The sequence below is a fragment of the Notechis scutatus genome, chromosome 1 (assembly GCF_049901735.1).
Source record: "Notechis scutatus isolate UNSWTSFEM ecotype Mainland chromosome 1, rNotScu1.2, whole genome shotgun sequence".
Classification (NCBI taxonomy): Eukaryota; Metazoa; Chordata; class Lepidosauria; order Squamata; family Elapidae; genus Notechis; species Notechis scutatus.
In genome coordinates, this window is record NC_142009.1 from 260,635,738 (window position 1) to 260,660,506 (window position 24,769).

General features: G+C 38.1%; 1 protein-coding gene across 4 annotated transcripts in view; it reads right to left on the reverse strand.

The window, feature by feature from the left end:
• Window positions 1–3,854: 3,854 nt before the first annotated feature.
• Window positions 3,855–24,769, reverse strand: part of PAMR1 (peptidase domain containing associated with muscle regeneration 1) — a 75,350-nt gene continuing 54,435 nt past the window's right edge. For 2 of the 4 annotated variants that reach the window (XM_087951247.1, XM_087951248.1), the window contains exons 7-12: window positions 15,183–15,383; window positions 14,039–14,251; window positions 11,444–11,510; window positions 8,462–8,694; window positions 6,369–6,661; window positions 3,855–5,220 (exon numbers count right to left, since the gene is read on the reverse strand). In XM_087951247.1, coding sequence (XP_087807373.1) covers window positions 4,684–5,220; window positions 6,369–6,661; window positions 8,462–8,694; window positions 11,444–11,510; window positions 14,039–14,251; window positions 15,183–15,383 — 1,544 coding nt within the window. In that variant the 3' untranslated portion in view covers window positions 3,855–4,683. The remainder of the gene's footprint in view (window positions 5,221–6,368; window positions 6,662–8,461; window positions 8,695–11,443; window positions 11,511–14,038; window positions 14,252–15,182; window positions 15,384–24,769) is intronic. The other 2 variants (XM_026664684.2, XM_087951249.1) reach the window with 2 other exon arrangements.

The window sequence follows — 24,769 nt, forward strand, 5'->3', positions numbered from 1 at the left end:
AGATGTTGGACACATGTGAGAAAGCCAACAAATACCCCATCAAATAGCATTTGTAATGTATTAAAAATCCACTCCTGTGCTTAGGCAATAAAAATCAAAAGTACACATATAGACTGGGTGAATCCAGGCTCAATAGCAGTAACTGTGGGAGGGATCTTGGAGTCTTAGTGGGCAACCAGCTAAATATGAGCCAGCAGTGTGCAGCAGCAGCCAAAAAAGCTAATGCAGTCCTAAATTGCATTAACAGAGGGATACAATTGAGATCAAGTGAGGTACTAATACCACTCTATAAAGCCTTAGTAAGACCACACCTAGAGTACTGCATCCAGTTTTGTTCACCACATTATAAAAAAGATGTTGAGACTCTAGAAAAAGTACAGAGAAGAGCAACCAGGATGATTAGGGGACTGGAGACGAAAACATATGAAGAATGGTTACAGGAACTGGGCTTGGCTAGTCTAGTGAAGAGAAGGACCAGGGGAGACATGATAGCTGTCCTCCAATATTTGAGGGGTTGCCACAGAGAGGAAGGGGTCAAGCTATTTTCTAAAGCGCCTGTAGGCCAGGCAAGGAATAGTGGATGGAAACTGAACAAGGAGAGATTTAACCTGGAAATGAGAAACTTTCTGACAGTGAGAACAACCAACCAATGGAACAGCTTGCCCTCAGAAGTTGTGGGAGCATCATCACTTGAGACTTTCAAGAAGAGATTGGACTGCCATTTGCCAGAAATGGTGTAGGGTCTCCCGCTTGGGCGGGGGGTTGGACTAGATGACCTACAAGGTCCCTTCCAACTCTAATTATCTGTCTGTTAAGCACTCTGACCTTTCAATGTTTGAGTGATTGACAATCTGTTGCACTATAATAGTGATGCAGTTTCATTGTTCTAAAACAGCCACCTTGAACTTGTTAATCAAATATCCTGGAAAGTTGAATGCTACTTTGTCTTTATTTGAGATCCTGATACCTAGCTCATATCCATTCATTCTTTGCCACTAAGTTTACCTGTTCGTTCAAAGTACAATTGAAAGGGGCATTGCTGACATGAAGGTGACACATTAGAAGAACGCATGTAGGCAACTTTTTTTTTAAATGAAGTTGCTGGACTGGTGATGGTGATATAAATAAGGGGGGAAAATAAACCTCTGGGTTTATTGCAGTGTCTTCTTCCAGTTTAGCATCATGATTTGTTGCCTGTTTCAAGTTGGGTGATTATCTGTATGCAAGTATGGGTGTGCCACTCTGGGCCAGAGAAATGTGCCATTGTCCAGTATGATTTGTAGTGTACTAATAAAGCATCTGAATGGCAAGAATTGTAGGAGAGAACCAGTGGTGTTCTGGTTTTTGTGGTTTGGTTTTTAATAGGTCCTTCCTGGTCATTGATTTGGCTCTATTGATCTGTTTAGTGATCTCACTGGATAAGTAGTTCAGTCTTATGAATGCCTGGATGAACTCTATCCATTGGCCATCTCTGTCAAGCGGGTTAGAAAGAATTTAGTTGTAACAAAGAACCTGGTTATAGATTTGGTAGTGTGTTCTGAGTGGAAGTATGCATGGAGATTTGTAGATTTTGTGTATAATGGGGTGTTCGTGTATCCATTCCTCAGTTTTGCTGTGATATCAAGGAAATGGGTTGTTGTTCTATAGAAAGGATGACATTGATGGTGGATGGAAATTATGGTCACAATGGAATGAGGGATTCTTTTTCATATCCAAATGACATCAAAGAATCTCAGGAAATGAAAGTTGAAAAAGTGTTGTTCTAAGTCAGAGATAAATTTGTTTTCTTTACAGAAGGAAAACTTGCTTACAATCCATTAATAGTTATATTTCCCCTTGGGGAAGATTAAGTTTTCACTCTGAAGCAGAAACATTTTTACCATGCTAACCTCATCAAGTGTTTACCAAGGAAACCCTTCTTTGTCTGTACTGACTTTATTTTTGTAAACGGCTTCATTGTTCAAGTCATAATATTTTACTTTTTGTATAGGTTTTATTCAGCTATAACGTACCCTATAGCAACTACTGCTTTATTGATTTTACTTCTTGGTTTTTCTTACTTCTGTAAATTGGAATGTACCTGCTAAGAAAATCTGTCTTTTGGCTCTTGTTTATTTCATTGAAGAACTACCTTATTCCTACATTGTTTTTCCACATTTTTTCTTCTAATACAATATGAAGGATTTTTATTTATTTTAAAGATTTATGAAGTTGCCCATCTTAAGCAACGATAGTTCAGAACAGCAACAGATAATGGAAATCTCTATATCGAATTGTCATATCACAAACTTTCGCAGGTCCCTTTATGATAGGTCAGGGGTGTCAAATTGGTGGCCCATGGACTAGATGCGTCATGCACAGGCCACACCCAACTCAGCTCATGAAATGTCATGTGATGGTAATGTGATGCGGTCAGTTTTTGGTACCTGTGTGATAGATGATTCTGTTCTATCAGAAGGTGACCCATATAAATCTGCCTATCTCTCAATTGTATCTTGATTTCTTCTCCTTTCTCTTGTCCACAGCTTCACCTATTTTTATATTTTTCGATGGCCAAGGTGGATCCCGCACAACTCCCTGCAAGAAGTAAATGAAAAAATGGCACCTTTACCACCCACAACTGCCAGTAGCTTATGCAGCAAGCTTATTTCAACAGGAATAGTCTTTCTATAATTAAGTGCAATTGAATAATTTAAGAAGATGAGGTTTGTAGAACAAAACATGTAACAACCTTTTCTGTTCCCTTGTCATTATTGTAGCATACCCTTTCTGAGACAGGCATTTCAGTCTACCTAACGCAAGGAACGGACTGTTAGCCTGTAATGTTGAATGTGAAAATGTTGTTTATATTTCCGGGGCCAAATGTCAATGCCCTATAGAATTTTTGTTCCTATCTACTGAACAGTAGAGAAAGAATCAATTGTGCAAACCAAAGAAATACGTGTATATTTGAATAGTTGTCACAACAAATTACAGCATGAGTGAGACGACCCAAAGGAATCAAAAAAGCAAACATTATTAGAATGAAAAAAAATGATAAAGTTCTGCCTAAAATCTAAAATAGCCCAATGCTGCAATTCATACCATGGGAATAAGAACAGCATGACAGAACATGATTAAACACAGAACCAGCAACTGGGAAGAAAGATATGTTAGCTACAATGGTTGAAGGAGACTTTGAGATAACAGCAAAACATAACTTTGCTACCAGATGGCCAAACTTTGCAATTAATAAGAGATGGTAAAAATTGAGAGATGCCTAACTTTGCAACTGATTGTTGGACTTTATTGTTATGTGAGTAAGGGAATTTTTAGAAAAATGTTATTTCCTGGAAACTTGAAGATTGAATTATGACGGTTGAGAGTGAGTGAATAATTAGGAAGAATAAGCTAATACCAAATAGTCAGTGAAGTATACACAATTTAAGTGCACAAGGTTAAAAAATATGTGGCCTCTGATTTCTGAAGTCCAAGAGACTCATTTACCTTGAAGATTAAGAATGGAAAGTTCATCCCACTGTTAGGTTTTATTATACAGAATTCTTGCTTTATGATATTAGTGAGTTTTGCTTGACAAAATAGTGTGTTTTAATAAGTTTATTTTTTAATAAATTGAACTGTAACTTATTTCTAATTTGCTTTTGTCATTATTTTCATTTGTAGGTCTTATTCTATATAACATTGTTTAACACCTAATAATATTAAATCCTTTAATTTTAGGATTCCAGCATTTTATAACATTTTCATAAAATAATTTCAGGCAGCATTCTCATTGCATCACTGCATGTCCAATAGAGATTAACAAAACTTTTTTGTACTGTAATTGTTACAACAAAATACACTTTAATTCCTTCTTTTGGTGAAAGATTTATTATTTGGATTACAGCAAATGTTTTCAAAGTGCTTCTGGAAAATTCTGGAGAACTCAAGAGACATAGAAACTTAGAAGATATAGCTTGCATTCTACATGTATATTGAATGCATTTTCCTAAACACAAAATGTATTCATATTTAGACGTTCTATGATAGAAATACAAATATGTCTTGACAGTTAAATTCGTGAGAAAAAAAAGATCCCTGGACATAGGAAATATGAAAAGTGCTGAATTATGCCATTTATAAATGTATTACTATTCTATATTTTCTAGTTCTAACAAGTTGTTTTTTTTAAAAAAAACAAATGAATACAGTGGATAGGAAATAGATTGAGATGGATCCACGTTCAAATTTTCGTTTGCAGGTTTAAGAAAACCTTTGTTTATTTGCATGTGTACAGTATTTTAGGAGGGAAAAATACAATATAAAATATACCAAAACAAACTAACATAGCCCATAATAAATTCATCTAGCTTTGGAATAATCTCTTGTCATTCTCTCATGTTTCTCAGACTTGTGCAAATACCTTCCAATCTTTTTATTCAGATAAGTGTTAAAACAGATGGCATACAGTTACTTTGGCCCATCATACTTTGTTCCCACCAGAAGAAAGGGGATATCTGAGACATGATAATCTATTTGTCAATATTCAGAACTTCCAGTAAAATCATCTAGCCTCACTGAATAGCAAGACTCTTGGAAATATTCTGAGGGCCCTGCTCTAGCTTCAGTGGATGAAAAACCTGAAGAAGTATAAGAGGAATCAATACAGCTATCTTTTCAGAAAACAGTTCTGAGCTAAACATTTCATTTCATATTCTTCTCAATCCAGTCTTTGAAAGGAATTGCTCGGGTGTAGCCAGAGTAAAGTTCCAGGCTGCATGTCTTGTCGTAGCCCCAGCTCACTAAACCCATGAGATGCCAAATTAACTCAGAAGAAGATTTTCCTGGCAAAGGTATTGCAGCAATCCCTCCAGTCTCAGAAGGACAGATGTTAGAAGCTGCTGTGGGATGCTGCTTGGCACAAAACATACTGTCAGTGACACTGATTTGGATTCCATGTTCCTCATATTGTTGCTCACACAGAAGGGAATCCACTATCTGGACAGACCCGCTACGAATTGTATCATTCTTATAGTTTGGTTCTGTAACATCAGTCAGGATCTTCCAACCGGTGATGACTATTTGCAAATCATCTGTAGGAGGATCGATATCACGTGCAGATGCTAGGCAGATGGGTTGGACATGGCTGCTGATTCTGGCTTTGTCCAGGAGCTTAATGATGGCTATATCAGAATCGAGCAATATAGGGTCGTAATTTGGGTGAACTATGATGGCTGAAATCTAGGAGAAATCCAAAACAGCAATATAAGAACTCACACGTTACATATGTTTTATCCTATTTTAATATTTATCCCATTTTAATATTGTATATGAAATCCCAGATCATCTCTAGCAGTCACTAACTGCTGTCACCTGCATCCATAGTTATAACAGTGGCTCCAAACCATGAATATCTTGGAATATAGCTATGCTCGATGGGAATTGCAACAGTTGGGTTCCCAAGGCAACTGGAAAATCTCAGAAGGTAGCTTGAATAAGATCCAACCGAAAATTGCAATGTTAAATCAAAACCTGACTACAAACCTGACAATACTCAAGGGTAGAAAAAGGAAAATTATTCTGATAGAAATTTGCAGCATCTATTGCCCAGGTAAAGGCAGTAAAGTGTTTTTTAGTCCCAGAATGAAATAACTGTAAGAAATGTCTAAAGCAGTCACTTCTCTAATTTACTGAATTATAAGGAAGAGGTACAAAAAAGAACAAAAAGATTTGCTAATTTATATTATAGCCAGTCTCAATAAAAATAGTTTCAGCCATCTTATGGAGTTGATTTCCTAGTTTATTTATTGAGGTTGATGGCAACAACAGAACCTAGGTGTGATAGAGCTTATTGGTCTGTTTCTTTAAAGTTTAATTAATCCACTAGTGCTTTCGAAGCATTTTTAAAAATCCAGTAAATCAAGAAAAAAGTTAATAAGAATCAACAGTAAAGGTGAAGAATATCTATCTATCAATATCTATCTATCTATCTATCTATCTATCTATCTATCTATCTAGTTAGCTATCATCTAGCTATCTGGCAATCATCTTTTTATTATAAACAATTGTCTACAGATACTCCCATCTCAGCCTGCTAATTGCAACTAGTTTTAATGACATCAATAAGGCTTATCTCTAAGTGACTGACCTGCGAGTTCTAGGCCACAAGTAACACCTGGAAGCCTTAGATATGGCCAACCAGAAGCTTCTAAAGACAGGTAACAAGTATATTTTTTATGGAACAATAAATTAAAATTACTTATTACCTGACTTGAAAGGAGACTTAGGTACTCTATTTAATTTCAGGGAAATAGAAATATCAATGAAGTTTAGTTTTTGTTTTATTCACTCTGATGTACTAAAGGCCATCTACCAAACACTTAACTCACCCGTAGATTCTGTATGATCTTCTCATCTCTATCCTCATCTCTGTAGAACTTGCCAAGAACAACTCTGATGTCTGCTGTTTTGAGCACAGTGACCTTCCCCAGATTGGTGACACAGTGTGCAGCCACAACAACTGTGCGTTCATTCAACAAAGCTCCGCTGCAAATCAGTATCCAAGTCCCTTTTCTGTGATTGGGAAACTTCACCCCATTAGGTCTCCGATAGATGGCTGCTTGCCATGGCCATCTGGTTATGGATGATTTGTGAAGTATAGTGTTTTCTGTCTTTCCGCAGACTGCCAAAAGGAAAGGGAGAAGAAAGAAATATGATTTTTTTTAATTAATAAAACAAAGTACGTAAAATCAATTGTATTCAATTATTAATTAAACTACCTGAGCCCAAGGGAAATTTTACCTTGCAGTAAAATTACATTATGTAAAATAAATCTGTTGGCTTTCTAAATGCTACCCAATTCTACCCATCCCCTCTCCTTTCCAGATTTCTTTCTTTCTTTGGCAAACCTTATTATATTCTTAGGCTAATGAAATATTCAGGACTTCCCAAAGTAGATTTTAAAGTCACATATTAAGCCTTGTTCTAAAAGATGAGAAACTTTCTTGATTGTTTAGACAGAAAAGTGGAATAGAAGCTTAACAAGAAACAAAACAAAAATGGCCTTAGGTTTACTGAATATCTCTGGAAGTGATCACATCAACCAAAAGAAAAGCCTATTTTGCATACTCTGTGAGTTGTCAAACCTCTAAACACTAAGTAATAGAGTCTTTTCCATTCTCACAGACAGTTTATTTCCATGATATTGTACAAACCAAAATAAATGAATATCTATACAGTAAACACATACATCCAAAAGGAAGAGAGTAATCAAGTTGTTGAGAATTAGGCATAATTTGCCTTTAACATTAATCCAGACAAAGTTAATATTTTAAAATCCCTTGATTTCTGTGCAAAAGGCAAGCAGAAAAGTGAACTTCTCTTTTTTTTGAAATCAGTGAAGATTTAGAATGTTTCATCTCTGTTGAATTGGGCTCAATTTTATTTTTGCATATTAACATTTATTTTGACCAATGGGTCTTTTCTAGTGAGTATTTCCTTTGGTTTGTCACAAGTGGCCCTCACTGCTGATGAAACATTCCTACATTCATTAAAAACAGCCCTCAAATCTCTCCAAGTGTTGGAAAATTTACAAAAAATAAGATGATAATCCCCATTTATCAACTGCTTCCCTTTCAATGTACATTTCTTCTGATGACAAAAAAGGTGACATTTTGTGGAAATGGCTCCTCATCTGTCCCTAAGACAATGAAGATGAACTAAAAGAGATTTTCTCTTTCTAACACATTTTGAAACTATAAATTTCAAGAAACTTAGCAGGAAGTGACGTTTCTATATATTTCACATCAGAATAAGGCCTGCTTTGGCCTCATTTCCAACCAACCTTCCCCTTGCCAATGACCTTTCTTTTTTTTTCACAGGAACAAGCTTTTTTTTTTTTTTTTGCTTCCAAAATAGGTTGGATTGGCAGAAAAGGCTTGTTAACTGAGGGGAAAGCAAATCCCACTGAGAGAGTTGAATGGGTCCTGCTCTGTCTCACAATTGGCCAAAGCATTTTCAATGTCTATTCCTCTCAAATGTGAACTTGGTTGCTATTAATACATCCTTTCAGATAAAGATCTTTGAGCAGTTATTTTCCTCTAGCTGAAGATCTTTGAAGGATATCCTTATGTTCTGAGTTGCATAAGTGACAAACACTGAATAGAATTAACAGGAGCAACTCCCTGCTTCCCTCGCACTTGTAAAGAAGCAGCTTGTATTCGCTTGTGTGCATATTTGAATAATAGTTCTATTTGCTGGCCTACTAGTGGCATTCATGTTCTTCGTTTAAGAATGTCTAATCACCGAAAGAGAAAATCCTCAATAACTATTGTATAGTGCACCTCATCACAGGCAATTGGACATGAATTCCTTAGACCTGAACAATCTTGTTCCTTAAGGAATTTTCATTTAGAGAGCAATATTATTACTTATGGAATGGCGGTGTTGCCTAATGTTCTGTGTCTGATAACCACACTCTTACTTGGAATGCATGAAGGGGCTCTCCCACTCCATTTTCCTGTTTTCAGACAGGTTCTTCGGCTGCTTCCCAAACGAAGGTAAAAATGAGAAATACAGTCATACTGCAGCTGCGTATGAAGATGATGGAAGCCTAGAGGCAATTCTCCAAATGGTAGTGAAGGTTTCTTGGTTGGATATGCCTCCAACTTCTGTTTGTTAAATGTAGACGAATAGAGTTGATGCAAGGGAGTCTCCCTGTTTTGTTCGTAGACAACATGGAATTATAATCAAGAAGCCGAAACCCTTTTTTAATATCTTTAGCTTTTACATTATTGAAGTACAGTTTGGAATAAAGCATTATTACAAATAAGCTAATATTTATAATTACAATCCAGTGAAACTTTGCAGCCCATGGAGCCATTCAAGACTTTCCAGACTCTTAGTAAAATTCAGCATTCTCTTCTCCAAATATGATTAAGAGGCAAGGCCTAACAATAGAATGTTTAAGTAAGCAATCCAAATTCAGTCCATTGTCTTTCCGGTTAGCATTATTGGGAAGCAGGAGTGGGATTCAAAATTTTTAACAACCGGTTCTGTGGGCATGGCTTAGGTGGTGGGCGTGGCTTGGTGGTCATGTGACTGGGTGGACATGGCTTGGTGGTCATGTTATTGGCTGGGCATGGCCAACGCAATATCACTCACATCGAGCACGCATCTCCTCGCCTGGCCTCTCATGACTTTGGGGATGCTGCAACAGTCGTAAGTGTGAAAAATGGTCATAAGTCACTTTTTTCAGTGCCATTGTAACTTTGAATGGTCACTCCACACAAGCAAAGTACCAGAAAAGGAGGGGAAAAAAACTCAAGAGACATTCCTGAGACAGGAAGTCTAGGCTTGCCAAGAATGTAATAAGGGTTAACAGAGAAGCAGTTTCTGTAAGCAACACCAGAATGTTGCCTTCCTGCCTTCCTTACAGGATTAGGCCAGTAATTTCTTCTAACAACCGGTTCTCCGAACTGCTTAGAATATTAACAACCGGTTCTAGCGAATAGGTGCGAACTGGTAGAATCCCACCCCTGTTGGGAAGATGTGTCTGATACCTTGGAATACTTCTATATACTTAGATGTATGTACCAATAATCTCACTATACTTTCCAAGCTGACTTTAAGAGATATTAGACTTTGCTTTGCAAAGTGTGACCTCCTTTTGCAAAAGATTCATTAAAAAAGCACTGAAGCACTTACCACGCAATTGTTAATATCAACAAAAAAAACCTAAGAAGAGAACGAATCTACCATCTTTTCCACTATGGTGGACACACACACAGCACACATACAGAGGGAGGGAGGAAGGGAGGGGGAAGAGGAGAGAGAGAGGGGTATGTGTGAAATTTTTGCACAACACAAATTCAATCCATTCTTGTATGGGGGTTGAAGGAATATTTTCCCACATGTAACTCTCCTCTGCACATATTTTTAATACGTGCAATAAAACCTGACTAAATCTAAAAAATGTACACAGTGCTAATAATTTTAGAATTAGAGAGAATGTAATATGTAACTCTTGTGTTATGATTGTATAATACAGTACTATAGTATCACATGTTTCATGAAATAACTGCTCAAATATGTATTAATTTAGGGAAGTGCTAGTTTTGTTGTCCAGTACAGGGGTCCCCACCCCCCAATCTATGGATGGCACCAGTCTACAGGATGCCAGAAAATAAGCGAAGCGGGATGCAGGCAGCACACAAAACCATGCCCTTCCTGGTCCACAGAAAAACCTCTCTCCATGGAACCAGTCCCTGTACCCACAAACCTGGGGGATGTTGGTCTGGAATGTTTATGCTGCTTTTGACTAAAGATTTATTTGTATTTTGATTCTAATATCAAAAGTAAAACGTCCCTCAAATCAAGACTGACTCATACATTCATTTTGTGGATTCACACATTCTTCCTGGCAACAATGTGCAAGCAGCAATAATAGACATCTTATTTTAGCCTGCAATCTCATCCTTCATCCAAGTACTCATGAAGACCTGCTATAGGAGAAGGAGTAGCAGATCACGGAGGCAGAGTTAAAAGAGGAATCAGCCTAGAATCCCTACATAGCCAGAAGTAAATTAAGTCTGACCTCTCTTAAATTACATTGACCCATATCTAGCCCCAAATAGGTGTTCATCGTTTGCTGAGAAGATTCTTGGCATGATTAGCAGTAAATCAGTTTAATTGCATCTGATTTTTTTGTGTGCCTGACACCTGCTTAGGTTACTAGATCAGCAAGCTGACTAAGTGTTATACTAAACAAATGCTGTGGTTTGGAAGGAAGATTTATATTTTTGATAATTCCCAGCAGAGATCTTGTATAAAAAGGTGGAACAACAGCTCATTATTTTATGGGATGACATAAACGTCAGCTCCTATCTATGATGCCAAAATTATGATATGTGCCTAGCAATTCTGCCATTCTGCCATTTGTTGTTTTGTTGCAATGTTACATTCAATTATATAAGGAGAAGAATTTTCATATCAATTTCATAACATATGCCACTTCTTTCCCTACAGATGCTTACGTATGATAAATTCATGAATATCTTCTATATAATCACCGGAGCAACAACAGTGATACAGTACCTATTTTGACAATTCTTATCACACCTTTCTTTATATTCCACAGGAAATCTTTCTTATCTTTTCATCAGTTAGGGTTTGGTCATCTGGGTCTGTATTCTATTATAAATTACTGTGACAGACTGTCAGAAATTGTATCATAGATTATATCAGCTAATACAGTATATTTGCTTGTGGATGTTTATACTTATATAGTGGGTGGGTGACCATGCTGGCTTATAAATTTCTACCTAATAGATTTTTTTTAAAATCAAACTAGCAATTGTTATTTCCAGAATAACTGCTACAGTTTATGCATTTTTTTCCAGATAATATTTGCACAACCAGGCACAGAAACACAAGAACAAGCAATAATATTGTATTGCAATCTTACCTTGACTGTACTTGTATAGGGAGTACCTTCTGTCTCACCAGATCAGAAATCTTGGGTTCTCTGCAAGCTAGAAAAAAAATACTACACAATGTTGTATAATCCTTTTTTCATGTTTCCAGCTCAAATTTATGGTGTCTCTATTACTTCCTGGCCCTATCATAAAGGAATTAAAATAAACAATAAGCAATTCATTAAATGATAGATACTGCATATTTTTAAGAATAATTTTTAGTTCTGTTTTCTTAAACAGAACTAAACAGAGCAAACAAGCCTAAGCTTTAGGTGGTTGCATTTCAAAAACCACTGAAATGATGCAACCTACTGCTTCTATACTTAGAGGTCCACATATCTCAATAGGAACAGCATAATTATGCCCTACTGCTGCATATTTATAGCCTGGCAATAATCGCCCAGCTGGTCCATGGATTATATATGTCCACTATTAGAAGAAAGAATATTAGATCCAATTATATTTTGGAATGGATGAGACATGAGGTCATTAATAGTTCCACAAACCTCATTCCTTTCTTCTGAAGTCTGATATTTATTTTCATTTTTCATGCTTAATAAATGAGAGCAGAAATAGTGTAACAGATAAACCATTATGAAATTAAGAATTAAATACAATATTAATTCACTTGAAAGGCAAGACAAGCCACTATATAGTTGTGAAAGATTTTTTAGACATTTTATTTATTAGATTTCTGTCATGGGTTCCCTTGAAGAGCTCAACTGATCTAAAATTAATATCAGGAAAAATACTTGCTCAACAACAGGATAGTAATTAATATTTATAAAGAGGCAAAAGGGGAGGAGCAGTGACTAAACATGTAGCATGACATAACCCACATTTTGTCCTTTTGTACTGTGTATCTTTGTCATTTGGATCCTGGCTTACTATAGGTTTCCCTGAGGTTAGTAGTTCTAATATGGTTATGCAAAAATATAGAAAGAGTAGTGCGTAGAGGTAGAGTTGACCGATTACAGTGTCCATTTTTATGCTATATTCTTTTTTGTTAGCATTTTATTGTTTTCCTCCCCGCTTTCATATAAATTGTATGGATTCTTCAAAAAATAAATACTTCTACCTCTGGCCAATTTACTTGCAAATCTATGAAAAAGTGAATTAGCAATCTGATTCTGTAGATTGTTTCTATCCGGTGTCTATAAGCAAGCAAATTTTTCTGTACTGTCCAGCTTCAGCTTAACAGTTCCTTAAATTAGCTTATCCAGTAAGTCAGATGGTGGGGGGAAATACGATGAAGAGACCAAAGAAGCATTAGACTTCACTTCTATATAGTAGGACAACATCCTTTAAAAAAAAAAGTGAATGGGCACATTCATAATTTTGAACACATATTGTAGTGCAAAATAGCTGCAAAGTTGCCTTATCTATTCCACAAATCACTGTCAGGGGAGATAGAGTGAAAAACATGGATTCATCTGTTTCTCATTCCTGTTATATTTTATTTCAGATTATTGGAGACAGATACCAAAGCCACAGATGTACTGCAATGAAGTTTTTATTAAAACCAAAATAGATTGAGCCTATTCTGCCTAGCATTACCCCTTTTCTTACTGTTGGCTCCCTCTTTCTCTTCTGCCTAGCTTCTCCTCCTTGGATAGTTTCCCAATCTGGACTAGTTCTAAACAAATGTTCCTTAAAACTTAGTTGTTTGCTACAGAATATAACACTTCCTCATCCATCTCTGTTTATCAAATACTTTTTTCTGGGCAGGTAGGCATATGTATTAGCAAAACTGCTTGGTGCTTTCAAGGTGTTTTAGGGAAATAAGGAGGATACTGAAGGACAACACTTTGGTTTGTACTGTATCACTTTTTCAAAATAAAAAAAGACAAATGGTGCACAAAGCTGGACAGGAGCCAAGCATGTTTTCCATGGGGACAATTATTAGAGAACCTAGTGCCTGCAATAGACAATCAGGTATTTTTCAGATAATTGGATTCCAATTTTAAAAAGCTCCACTCAACTTAATTTATGGTCAGATATTACAAAGGGGATTGGAAAAATTATCTGCCTCTGTATCAAATCTTAATACTCTTGGCATTCATACATTAGTTAGTGTACAGCTTATAAAATATGTAAAATAAATTGCAATCTATTCGGATTGCTTCACATATGTAGAATTTGGGGAATATGTCACTGATGCTTTCAGGAAATGGTTGCTGTGGTATCAGTGATACTTATGCCTATCCATGGCAATCAGATTGTATTAGAAGGAACATGGATGCAGCTGTTCACTGACATCCTATTCATGTTGTAAGATGTTCACAACCAACACCAGTTAACCACTGTGGTTTTTTTCTTTGGCAAACTTAGTTATCAGTATCTTTCTATGGGGCAAATTTTAGATCCTGACATATTCTTGAATAGAGAAACAAGAGACTATTAGTTTATTTCATAACAATCTAGCTTCCTGTTAAATTGATGTTAATTACAGGGATATGGAAGAAATTAAATGAAGTAGGGATTCTAGGGGAATCAACAAAGATTACATCAGTACAATAGGTGCCATAATATATTCATTAAAAAAAGTGTTACAAGTATGAAGTTGAAGTGATGTTATTAATTACCTTTTATACAGATTGGTTGTTTCCCTGACCACTCGCCGTTGGGTTTACAGGTCCTCTTTTCATTACCGCTGAGAGTATAGGTGTTATTGCAAAAGAATGTAATTACAGTTCCAATTTTTGTATAATGACCATTAATTAGAGCAGTATCATCCATCAGTTTCCTGTACCCATTGAGTGGAGCACCAGGATCAGAGCAATTTCTCTCTTCCATAACTAGTAATACAAACAGTTGTTACTGTTATTATCCAAAGTAGAATGCTTTATTGACCATCACATTATTCAATCCTTTATTAATAAAAAAATGTAATCAACATTTGTTTTGCCATTAACGTTAACTTAGGAATTTAACACCACATGAACGAGCCATTGGTTTTATTAAAATGTCTTTGGATTCACAGTACTACAAATAAGTTACTTTCAACTATAGCTCCTTTTTTTCTTTAGATTACCACATTCTAGATCTTTAAGACTTGTGGACTTCAACTCCCAGGATTCTTCCTCCAGTCATGTTAGCTCAGGAATTCTGGGAGTTGAAGCCCACAAGTCTTAAACTTGCCAAATCTGAAGACCCTTGTTCTAGATGCTATTTTTACTTAATTAATTTCTATATTATTTTTCCTCTAAGGCATATCCAGCAATAGGTGAATTCCAAATTTCCAAATCCAACTAATTATTTTTTGCTATAATTTTAATATATAGTTCTAGATTTTGTTTTAGTAATAATTTTCAGAACGTTTGTATTGTGTGGTGCCTTAAGAAACCCCACCCTGAAAAGGAAGCCACAGATCCAATATTTATTAAGCAAATAAATAAAGAGATCTGTGTTTCATTTTGGAAGTGACAATGCTGCCGGAACAAATTTTCTAGGAACAAATTCAGCCATCAAATTGCAATACTCATAAAACACTCATTCTATTTAATGCTGATTGACTAATATTTAATTTAATTTGAGCAATTAAATTGCAATAAGCTGAAGAGAGCAAGGGAAAAAGCCCACATTTGCCATAGCCCAGATTTAAAGGTCTCCCTTCTGTTCATCAAAGTGTTAAGTTCAAAATACATTTTTGCTTTTTATTTTCTTAGCAATTTCTGGATTTTTTTTTTTTAAAAAAGTTGCAATAGAAGAAACACAAGGAGTTCTTACCACATCCAGGATGGTGTGCAGACCAGCTCCCGTTTAACTGACAGTAAGCAACTTGGCTGCCTTTTAAGGTGTAACCTGCGTTGCATTTGAAGGAAACCTGGGACCCGTATTTAAAGTCATCTCCTTCCACAAAACCATGAGCAGGATTACCTGGAGTCCTACACATCACCACTGACAGTTCAGATATTTCAAAAAAATCCACTTTATTACAAAAACAGGAGTGTTTTAGGATTAGTAAGAATGTTTTTAAAATGTTACATTTTAAGAATAATAAGAGAGAAGCAAAACGAAGGACAAGTAACTAGTGCAGATAATTAAAAAGTATTCAGTAGTGCTGATGTGTTTCTCATCTCTTGACAGCTCATTGTAGCAGCACTTGACTGAAAGCATCAATATACCAGTATGTGCATAAGTGTCTGTAGGGGAGGTGATGGGAAATGATGAAATGTGTATCAGACCGTCATGCTGCAAACCCTTGAACATCTATAGTTACAGTGTGTGTGTGTGTGTGTGTGTGTGTGCGTGTATTGTCATGTTTATTACAGTCAGAGAACCTGAATGACAAACTGCAGACATAATCAAAAAGTTTGGCATAAAATAAGACAACTTGACAGATAAAATAGGCTGATATTTCATAAAGGATCTTAAAAAATTCAACGTTATTAATGTATCAATAAAAACTTTATGTTATGTACTTTTTAATATTTATTAGATTTTTTTTTAGCCTACCTTTATTACTTTGTATGTAACTCAAGGGGATGAATACCACTTAGTACTGTTCATTTAGTGACTGTTTGAAGTTACAATGGCATTGGGGGGAAAAAAAGACATGACCGTTTTTCACACACCTGCTGCAGCATCCCCCTGGTCATGTGGTCAAACATGGCAACTGGTTCATATTTATGATGGTTGCAGTGTCCCAGCATCATGTGATCATCTTTTGTCACCTTCTGATAAGCAAAGACAATGGGGAATTCACTTAACCACCATGTCTCTAACTTAACAACTGCAGTCATTCACTTAACAATGAAGACAAAGTCATAAAATGGGGTAACAAATGCTCTACTTAGCAACAGAAATTTTGGGCTCAATTGTCGTAAATCAAGGACTATCTGTATACATATTTATATTAGGATGCAAGTACAGGCAGTCCTCATTTAGCGACTGCCTCGATCGGTGTCCATTTGCAATTATGACAGTGATAAAAATGCAACTTTGGGGCAGGTGCCTGCATTTATGATCTTTGTGGTGTCTCTCAGTTAGGTGTTCACCTTTAGTCAGTTAATATGGTATTATGTTGTCCTGTGTCTGCCCCATTTCCCTCCTCTCCAGTAGAGAGGCTATCTAAACGAGATATCTCTTCTTGGACTGCTTTATCTCCACAGCACAGTACTTCCCTAAAAAGTGCTAACTAGAGTTAACAAATGAAGCTTTGTGTACTTAGTTGAGTACAATCCTGCAGCTTGCAGTTGCCACCTGAAATTGACAAGAGCCTAACCAGTGTCAGACTAAAGGCTTTATTTTGCCTCCCAAATGCTTGTGGCAAGCGTGCTCTGCAAACAGCAGGTGCTAGTGCATTCCTGTTGATTTGTTTGCCTGCTTACTCTCTTGTGATTCATTCCTCTCCAATGAATGCAAATGAAATAAAGAATTATCTTCCAAAAGGCAGTGGGTGAATAAGATTTGCTCTTTTACCCAGCTTCTTTGTGAATTAAACTCCAAAAACTTTCACCCAGCTGTTTGGTTTGCTTCACCCAGGTGCTCGTATTCTTCTGAGGCTATAAGTATTAGGGACAATTTCTTCATAAGCCTTTTTCAAGATTTATCCTGGCATGTCTCTCAGTGTTCTTGTTCTTTGGTCTTTGTTCTGCAACTTCTAAATTAAACCCATACCAAGATGCCCTCAAAGAGGAAGAAGAAACCCAGTTCAGCTGAAGAAATTAGCAAGAAGCAAAGAAAAACTTAAATAAAATCTTATGCACAGTTGCGGTCCATATTATTTTCACTTCACTGTTCTGACCCAGGCTTCGTAAAACTTAATAAAACACAAATGGAATTTAAAAGTAAAACCTTTTCTAATGTGACACTGGGAATTACTTGCATTCCCAGCCAAAACTCATTATACATAGTTTCTCCAGATAACAGCATGCTTTTCAGTGCTGTCGAATGCTGCCAAGAAACAGACATCCAATTAAGGCTTAACATAAACCAACCCCAAACCCCAGAAAAAAACTGATCAGAGTACAGAGCTTCAAGAAGGACTCGGAAATTACTGAACTGCTTTGCTTCCTGCAAAGCTTTTTGTCACTGAGGACTGACTTTTATCCCTAATGGGAGGGGCAATCACCTCCCAGCCTTACTCCCGAGTCACCCCTTCTGCTTCAGCTGCTCTCACTTTCTAGCAGCTCTGCGCACACATGCACTGGGAACAAGCTCCCCTTGGTCTTCTGCTTCACTGCTGCCAGACTCCAAAAGCTCCGAAGGCAGCACCCCACTCCAAGATGGTCCTGGCCCCATCCCTGCATCGGAGGCAGGACCCTCATCCAAGTCCTCGCCAGAACTCCCTGACTGGTTCCCTTTCGTCCTCACTGTCTGATACCTCTGCCATCTGCACCGACTGCCAGAGAACCACAATATTCACTCAGATGCAACTGCAATCACTAAATTAAGACTACCTGTACAAAAATGTGAGAGTTTACATCATGACATAGGTTCCCTCAGCTTTTCATTACTGAGATCTGTACTGGGACTATGTGGGTAACCATGCTGTTACTTCTACCACAGTTCCTTTTCTCTAGTCAGGCATTTCAGTTAAATGCCAGGTGCCCTAACAGCACCAAAGATTTTTTTAAAAAAATGCTAATTACTTATAACTATTCATTTTAGATTATTATAGGATAGTGGTCATATCCCTGAGATTTAAAAAAAAACACCCTTTGCAATTAAATGAAGAGTATCTTTGGGTGATTCAGAAAAAGTGGGGTTTAAGAGATTTAAACACTTCCTTTTCATTGAACAATATTTGGAATATGAAATAATATGTGAGAAGGGGATTCAAATCATTCACTCATCTTTCCCTTGTTAAACTAAAATATCAGTTGAAAGAGAACAGAGCAAAAACATGCCAGAAATAAGTTTTCAGCATGGTAAGGCTAAGGCTTTGTACTTAGCTAAGGTTTTGTACTGTTGCCTTATCAAAACACTGTATAATAAGTAGAATCTTCAGTATATGACATATGGAAGATTATGACCTGGAATATAAGTGATGTAATATAAAATTGTGGAGCATATGAATTAACAAAGGAATTGAAGGAAATATAACTTAAACAGGAAGCTGTACAGAATTGAGTAAAGATAGTCTAATTATTTTGTTAAATTATATGAACAAATGGGTGGAACAATTGAAAAAGTTCAGAAAATGTTATTGGGCCATTCAGAAATCCACAATAAATGATAACAGTGATTGGCAATTATCTGTTTAGAAAAAGGTCTGCTTGTTTGAAGTACATGACTCAATTATAAATCCATTCATTCTTGTTTCACATGCACACACACAAAGTAAACAAAACCTAGATGTTGGAGATGACCAGGCTGAGCCTGAGGGAGGGGTCAAATGTATCATTAGTCATGAGTCTCTTCACAACCACAAGATCCAAGTCCAGACCATTTTGAACTCCATTGACTCTTATGGAATAATAGTTCAGATTTTTGTGGAGAGCTCTAGCTTGCAATACATCTTTGTATCCATTTTAACTGCCTGGAAGTTCTGATTTACCTGACGCTTGACACTAAAAAGTTTATTGTTTTGATCATGATATAATATTGCAAAAAAATGTTAAAGATCAGTTCTGAACTTGTGAAAAGTTCTGAATTTGTGACAAACTAGGTTTTAGCAGCATTAGCAGAAGTTCTTTGGGGAAAATAGACACTGAAGTAAACAAAATGAAAACAGTGATTTTAGAAATAATTACAGTAAGATGCAAGTCTTGTACAGAAAAGCATTACAAGAAGGATTAAGCTTCTATGGAAGCTGCTTGAGAAACATGATTTGATTTTACCACAAAGTGCCAGAGGACTAACTAGAAGTATGAGAACACTTAGAGGAATGAAGACATGAAAGAGACTATGAGTGACAAAGGAATGCATGTAAGAAACAGATTGCTGCAAAAATGAGGATATGTATAATGTATACAGAGATAAAAAGACAGCTTTCAAATAATGCACTCAAAGGCAGTAAGGAATGGGTAAGATTTAAAAAAGAAGGGAAAATGCAGAGTGAATGGAATTCCACACAGTAACTGAAATAAAAAATAAAGCAGTTAAATTATCTGGGATTAAACTGAAGTGAAAAAAAACTGGAGTAAATTTTTTAGCTATGTGTATGGAAATAACAGTGCTATGTCTCAGAGCAGAATGAAGCAGAAATTTATATGGAGTTTTTTTAGGAGTTTGTATGCATGCATTTTCGAGTCAAGGGGTTTGGGGTATGTAATTTCAAGTCAATCTTGACATCCTGGCAATTAGGCGGACAAGTTGAAATGCAATTTTTTGGACATTTTTCAGCAGAGGTTTGCTCTTGCCTACTATCCTAAGCCAAGAGAAAATGCTGTTCAACACCGCTCTGCTGGCTTCATGTCTAAGGCAGAATTAAAACTCACAGCTATCCAGCTTCTTTGGTCCAGCAGTTTCAACCATTACACCTTATTAATGTTCAAGAAAAAAATGATGAAGTGAAATGAATACTGTGAGAATGTTTTAAGAATGGTGAAACTATAAGTAGAGCCGGTGCAAGTGGAGAAATATTAAAATGTGGGTGTGGTTTATTTACAGATTTCCTGTATGAGTTATTTAGTATGTAAGTGAAGTCTGTAGTTGTGCCTGGCATTTGGAAAACTATCATCATCATCATCATCTATAGAAAGAAAGTGATAACAAAAATTAATATAAAAGCTGCGGGAGGATTAAGTATGCCTGGGAATGGCTTTCACAGAACTGTAGTCAAAAGAGTATGAGACAATCAGCAACATTTGGGGAAGGGCGATTCAGCTTTTGGGAGCAAATTAGACTTTTGCTTTTCAACAGATTATTAAGGAATATACAAATCTGAGAAAGAACATTTAATGTATGTTTGCTGATTTAGAGAAAGTGTATGATGAAATGAACAGGCTTGAAATATAGGGTATTTTGTGGGAACAGAGAGCAGAAAGTTGTTGCTGAATGTGAAAATAATATATAATAAAAGTAAATATGCTTGAAAATAAATAGAATTTAGGAAACTGAGGAAATGCTTCAGCACTGAGAAGAGTGTAAGATGTGTGAATATGCTTTTGTATTTATGGGTAAATAGTTATAGAACAAGAATATTACAGGTGTCTGTCTGTCTGTCTGTCTGTCTGTCTGTCTGTCTGTCTGTCTGTCTGTCTATCTATCAATCAATCTATCTATCAATCAATCTATCTATCTATCTATCTATCTATCTATCTATCTATCTATCTATCTGAAAACCCAACTTCCTTGTAGCAAACTTTATATGATACAATAATGAGTAGGTTATTTGTATATTAATCTATCAAGACAAGGTAGTTTGTGTTTGACAAGTTAAGTGGAGTAAGCAATTGAAGGTTGTACATATTTTATGAAAAATTAAAGAAAATAGATGAATCTGTGTATTATGGTAGAAGGCGCACTAAAATGAAGACATGAAGAATTAATGAAGACATTTTAAAGTATGCAAATGTTTGTAAAAGGTTATAAAGAACAATGATGTTTTTATGTTTTTTGGGGGGGGGGGGGGGGCCCCCCCCGGCCCCCCCCCCCCGGGCCCGCCCCCCCCGCCCGCCGCCCCCCCCCCCCCCCCCGGCCGCCCCCGGGCCCCCCCCGCCCCCCCCCGCCGAAAGGAAGAAGTTTTATGTTTTATGTGTTTTTGTTTGTTGTTAAAATCAATAAAACTTTTATTAAAAAAAGGTTATAGTGTGTTTGTTGTGATGAACAGATGCTGTTGTGATGAATAAATGTTATTGTATATAAGCGAGTGCTACTTCTCATTTTCTATTTGAAAGTTAAAGTTGTATAAGTCAGAAGAAACTTAAAAGTGATTGTGAATGTTGTTTAAGAAAGTGTGTGGTAAAACAAAAATGAGTATGGTCAGGAATCAATAAATGCTTATTGAGGAAGGATTATATACAAACATGAATAAATAGTACAAAAGTACTTTGAGGTGGTTAGAACACAGTGAGATTGAATGAGGTCAGAATCACAAACATATGAAGGAAAACTGAATGAATCATGAGGATAGGGGTAATTGAGAAAGTTGTAGTTAGAATTGATGAGTTTTTCAAAAAGAGAGCCTAGAAGTTTAAGAAATAAAAATGTACATACAGCAATGTATGAACACTTGATGGAAGAATAGAAAAGTATGGGACAGCCTGAGAAATGGATTTGGGGCAAGCTTTTCTCACATCACAGTCTTAATTGCTTTGGTTTGTTAGTTTTCAACTTGTCTTTTACATTTTGTATAATATTGCTCTTTCTAAAAGGGAAAAGCATGATAGTGTGGGTGCTTGTGTACATGCCTGCATAGATTTATATGTAAGTTATGGCCACAATTAAGAAAATACTACAACCTCAGTAGCTTGTGGCCAAAACAAATTCCACATATGCTGTCTATTGCCTTTTGACAGCTCATATGGCTTTTAAGAAAACCTTCACAAATATAATGTTTGTATCAGTGATATAAACTACTTATGCCTTTGATTTTTGCTCCACACTGTATATTTCTTCCATTGAAGCAGCTGGAGGCTTCATTCACATATGGTTTGTGTCAAGTAATGAAGATTGCAGTGCTTGAAAAATTGGGACAGAAATAAAAAGAACATCTGCAAAGTAAAGCCTCTCTCTTATTCAATTTATTTAATTTTTACAGAGCTATCTCTTCAGTGAAAGAATTATCCCCCAATCCAATCCAGAGACAGTTATCTCCAATTATATTAAACTGAAATCAATAACACTTTTATACCGCCTGCAATGAACTCATCCTATTGATTTGAGTGGTATTAAAGCATGGCTGGTGTTCTGTAATAGTTTACTGTCAAGAAGACATAAAGCATTTTAGAGCTTACTAAATGCAAGCCTTCACTAATGAGACCCCATACGCCTTCCTTCCCCAGTGGAATTTAATCCCCCCAAATCCTTTGTGACATAATAAGGACATAAGATGCTTCCAGGCTTCTTATTTTCTCTGGGGAGAATTCTTGTCCTCTCCAGAGAAATGTAAGACTGATCTTGAAAGACAAAATGGACAACCCTTTCACCCAGAGGAATAGTACCAATCAAACCTGTCTTGAGGAGCAGGGTGTCAAAAGAGTCAAATGGAATCTGAAATAAGACCTTTCCTTTTTTTTTGTTCTGGACTCCCCAATTGTTTTGTATTAATGTCCTTCTCCTACAGCAGGAGTGTCAAAGTCAAGGCCCACAGGCCCACGATGTGGTTAGATCTGGCCCATGGGGCTGCCCGGAAACAGCAAAGGACCAGCCCCTGGTGCCTTGGCCCTGGCCCAGGCTGGCCGGGCACTGATCTAAAACTTGATGGTGGCCATCCAGGCCAGAAAGTGGTCAGCCTTAGATCCATGGGGCCACCCTGGAGCCAGTGAGAAGCTGCCCCCGCTCCACCTCCTGGGTTCATGCTGGAGACAATGGATCCCTCTAACCCAGGGGTGGGCAAACCACGGCCCGCGGGCCACATCCGGCCCGTTGGTCTGTCCAATGCGGCCCGCCCTGAAAAAAATCGCTGCCATTGGTCTGTCCAATCCGGCCCGCCCCTGAAAAAAATCGCTGGGCATGGCATATTGCCCTGTGCCGCGTGGCCCCCAAAGCTCCAAAACAGTGCGGAGCGATCTAGGGTAGGAAAGAAAAGAAATTTGCAAAGGCCTCGGCTGGGAGTTCAAATCACCTTCGAGTGCGACCTCTCCGAAGGTGAGTCCCCGCCGATCCCCTTTTTTTCCGGGGCTTCCAGGCTTAAACTTTGCAAAGGCAAAGCTTACAGGCTGGAGCGTCTTCCCGCCAAGGAGCGGGAAGGGTTCCACCCGGCGGGCGGGCGGGCTGCTTGAGCCACCAAAGCTAGGCCGCTGCTGGTGGAGCCTTGCCCTGCCTTGGTGCCCTGTTTCCTGGCTCGGCGGTCCTGCTCAGGCGGCACTTTAAAAGCCTGCTCCCAGCACCCGAGCAACTTCCCAGCAACGGCTTCCTTTTAACTCGCGGGTGCTTGCGCCTGGCCCCGAGCCGTGTGGCAGAGGGGAAGCCCAGTGGGTGGGCAGGCTGCTTGGAGGAGGTGACCCGGCGGTGCTCCGGCAGCAGCAACAGGCAGTTCCGCCCGGGCTCCGCTCAGGTGTCCGGCTGGGGCTGTCAGGAGTTGCTACCGCCAGCGCAGCTCCGTGCGGCTCCAGTCCCGCGTTGCCTTGGGAAGGAAAAGGCAAAACCAGGAGCCGCTGAGCCTGAGCCTCCGGTGCCGCTGCTCCCGTTGCAAAGCACCGCCGCGGCTCTTCCTTTTGCCTTTCCCTTCCCGAGGCAACGCGGGACTGGAGCTGCAGCGGAGCCGCGCCAGCAGTAGCAACTCCTGACTCAGGGGCCTTCGAGGGAGGGGAGCCTCCGAGGGAGGGGAAGGAGGAGAAGAGGGGGGAAGGGTGGGGGCGATTCCCAAAAAATCTTGTGCTGACCCGCCCGTCTGTCAAATTTTAAAAGTCAATGCGGCCCCTGAGCCAAAAAGTTTGCCCACCCCTGCTCTAACCCCATCTAGGCCGGCACAGGCACCCCCGCCAATGTGAGCAACATTGAGCTGGGCACACCCACCCTGGACACACCCACCCAGTTGGCTGCAACCACCTGGTCACACCCACCCCAGCCATGCCCACCCGGTCCCTCAAGGTCGACCACAACCCTGATGCGGTCTTCAATAATATCAAGTTTGACACCCCTGTCTTACAGCATCTTGCAGTTTCCTTGCAGCCTCATCCTTTTTAAAAATTCCTTTCCTGCATGATGTGCACAAACAGTGAAGATGATTTTGAAATTAATGTTAGAACCATGTGTGCTTTATCAAGATGTTTTCCTTCATAATGTGACCAGTTATTTGTTGGAAACAGAAATGGATTGATGCTTTTCCCTTTCGGATTCTGCAACACATGCAATGAGTTTCAGGCTTTGTTGTAAGATGCCTATTTTAAATTGCTCTTTAACCATCTCCCTTTCCTAGTTTATCTTGGCAGTAGCCTCTGCCCATCCTGAAAGAGGTTCCAGGAAAAGAAAGAATAAATTAGTATGCAGGAAAGAAGATGTGTTTAATGCTGAGTTAGTTATGCACACATAAATGACTTTTCGAGGAACTGCACCCGTAGGTCCAAGTCACTTGTATTTAAATGTGTAGTTGGAGATACACTGAAATTCACATCCCTGCCCATGTTGTACCACAACTGCTTGTATGAAACAACAAGTAAACCAGCTCTTCTCGCAGCTCACTTCACCCCTCAGTATGGGACAGGGTATTGGAGCAGAATGTTTTCAGCATGCAACTGAAATGCCATGGGGGAAAAAATAGT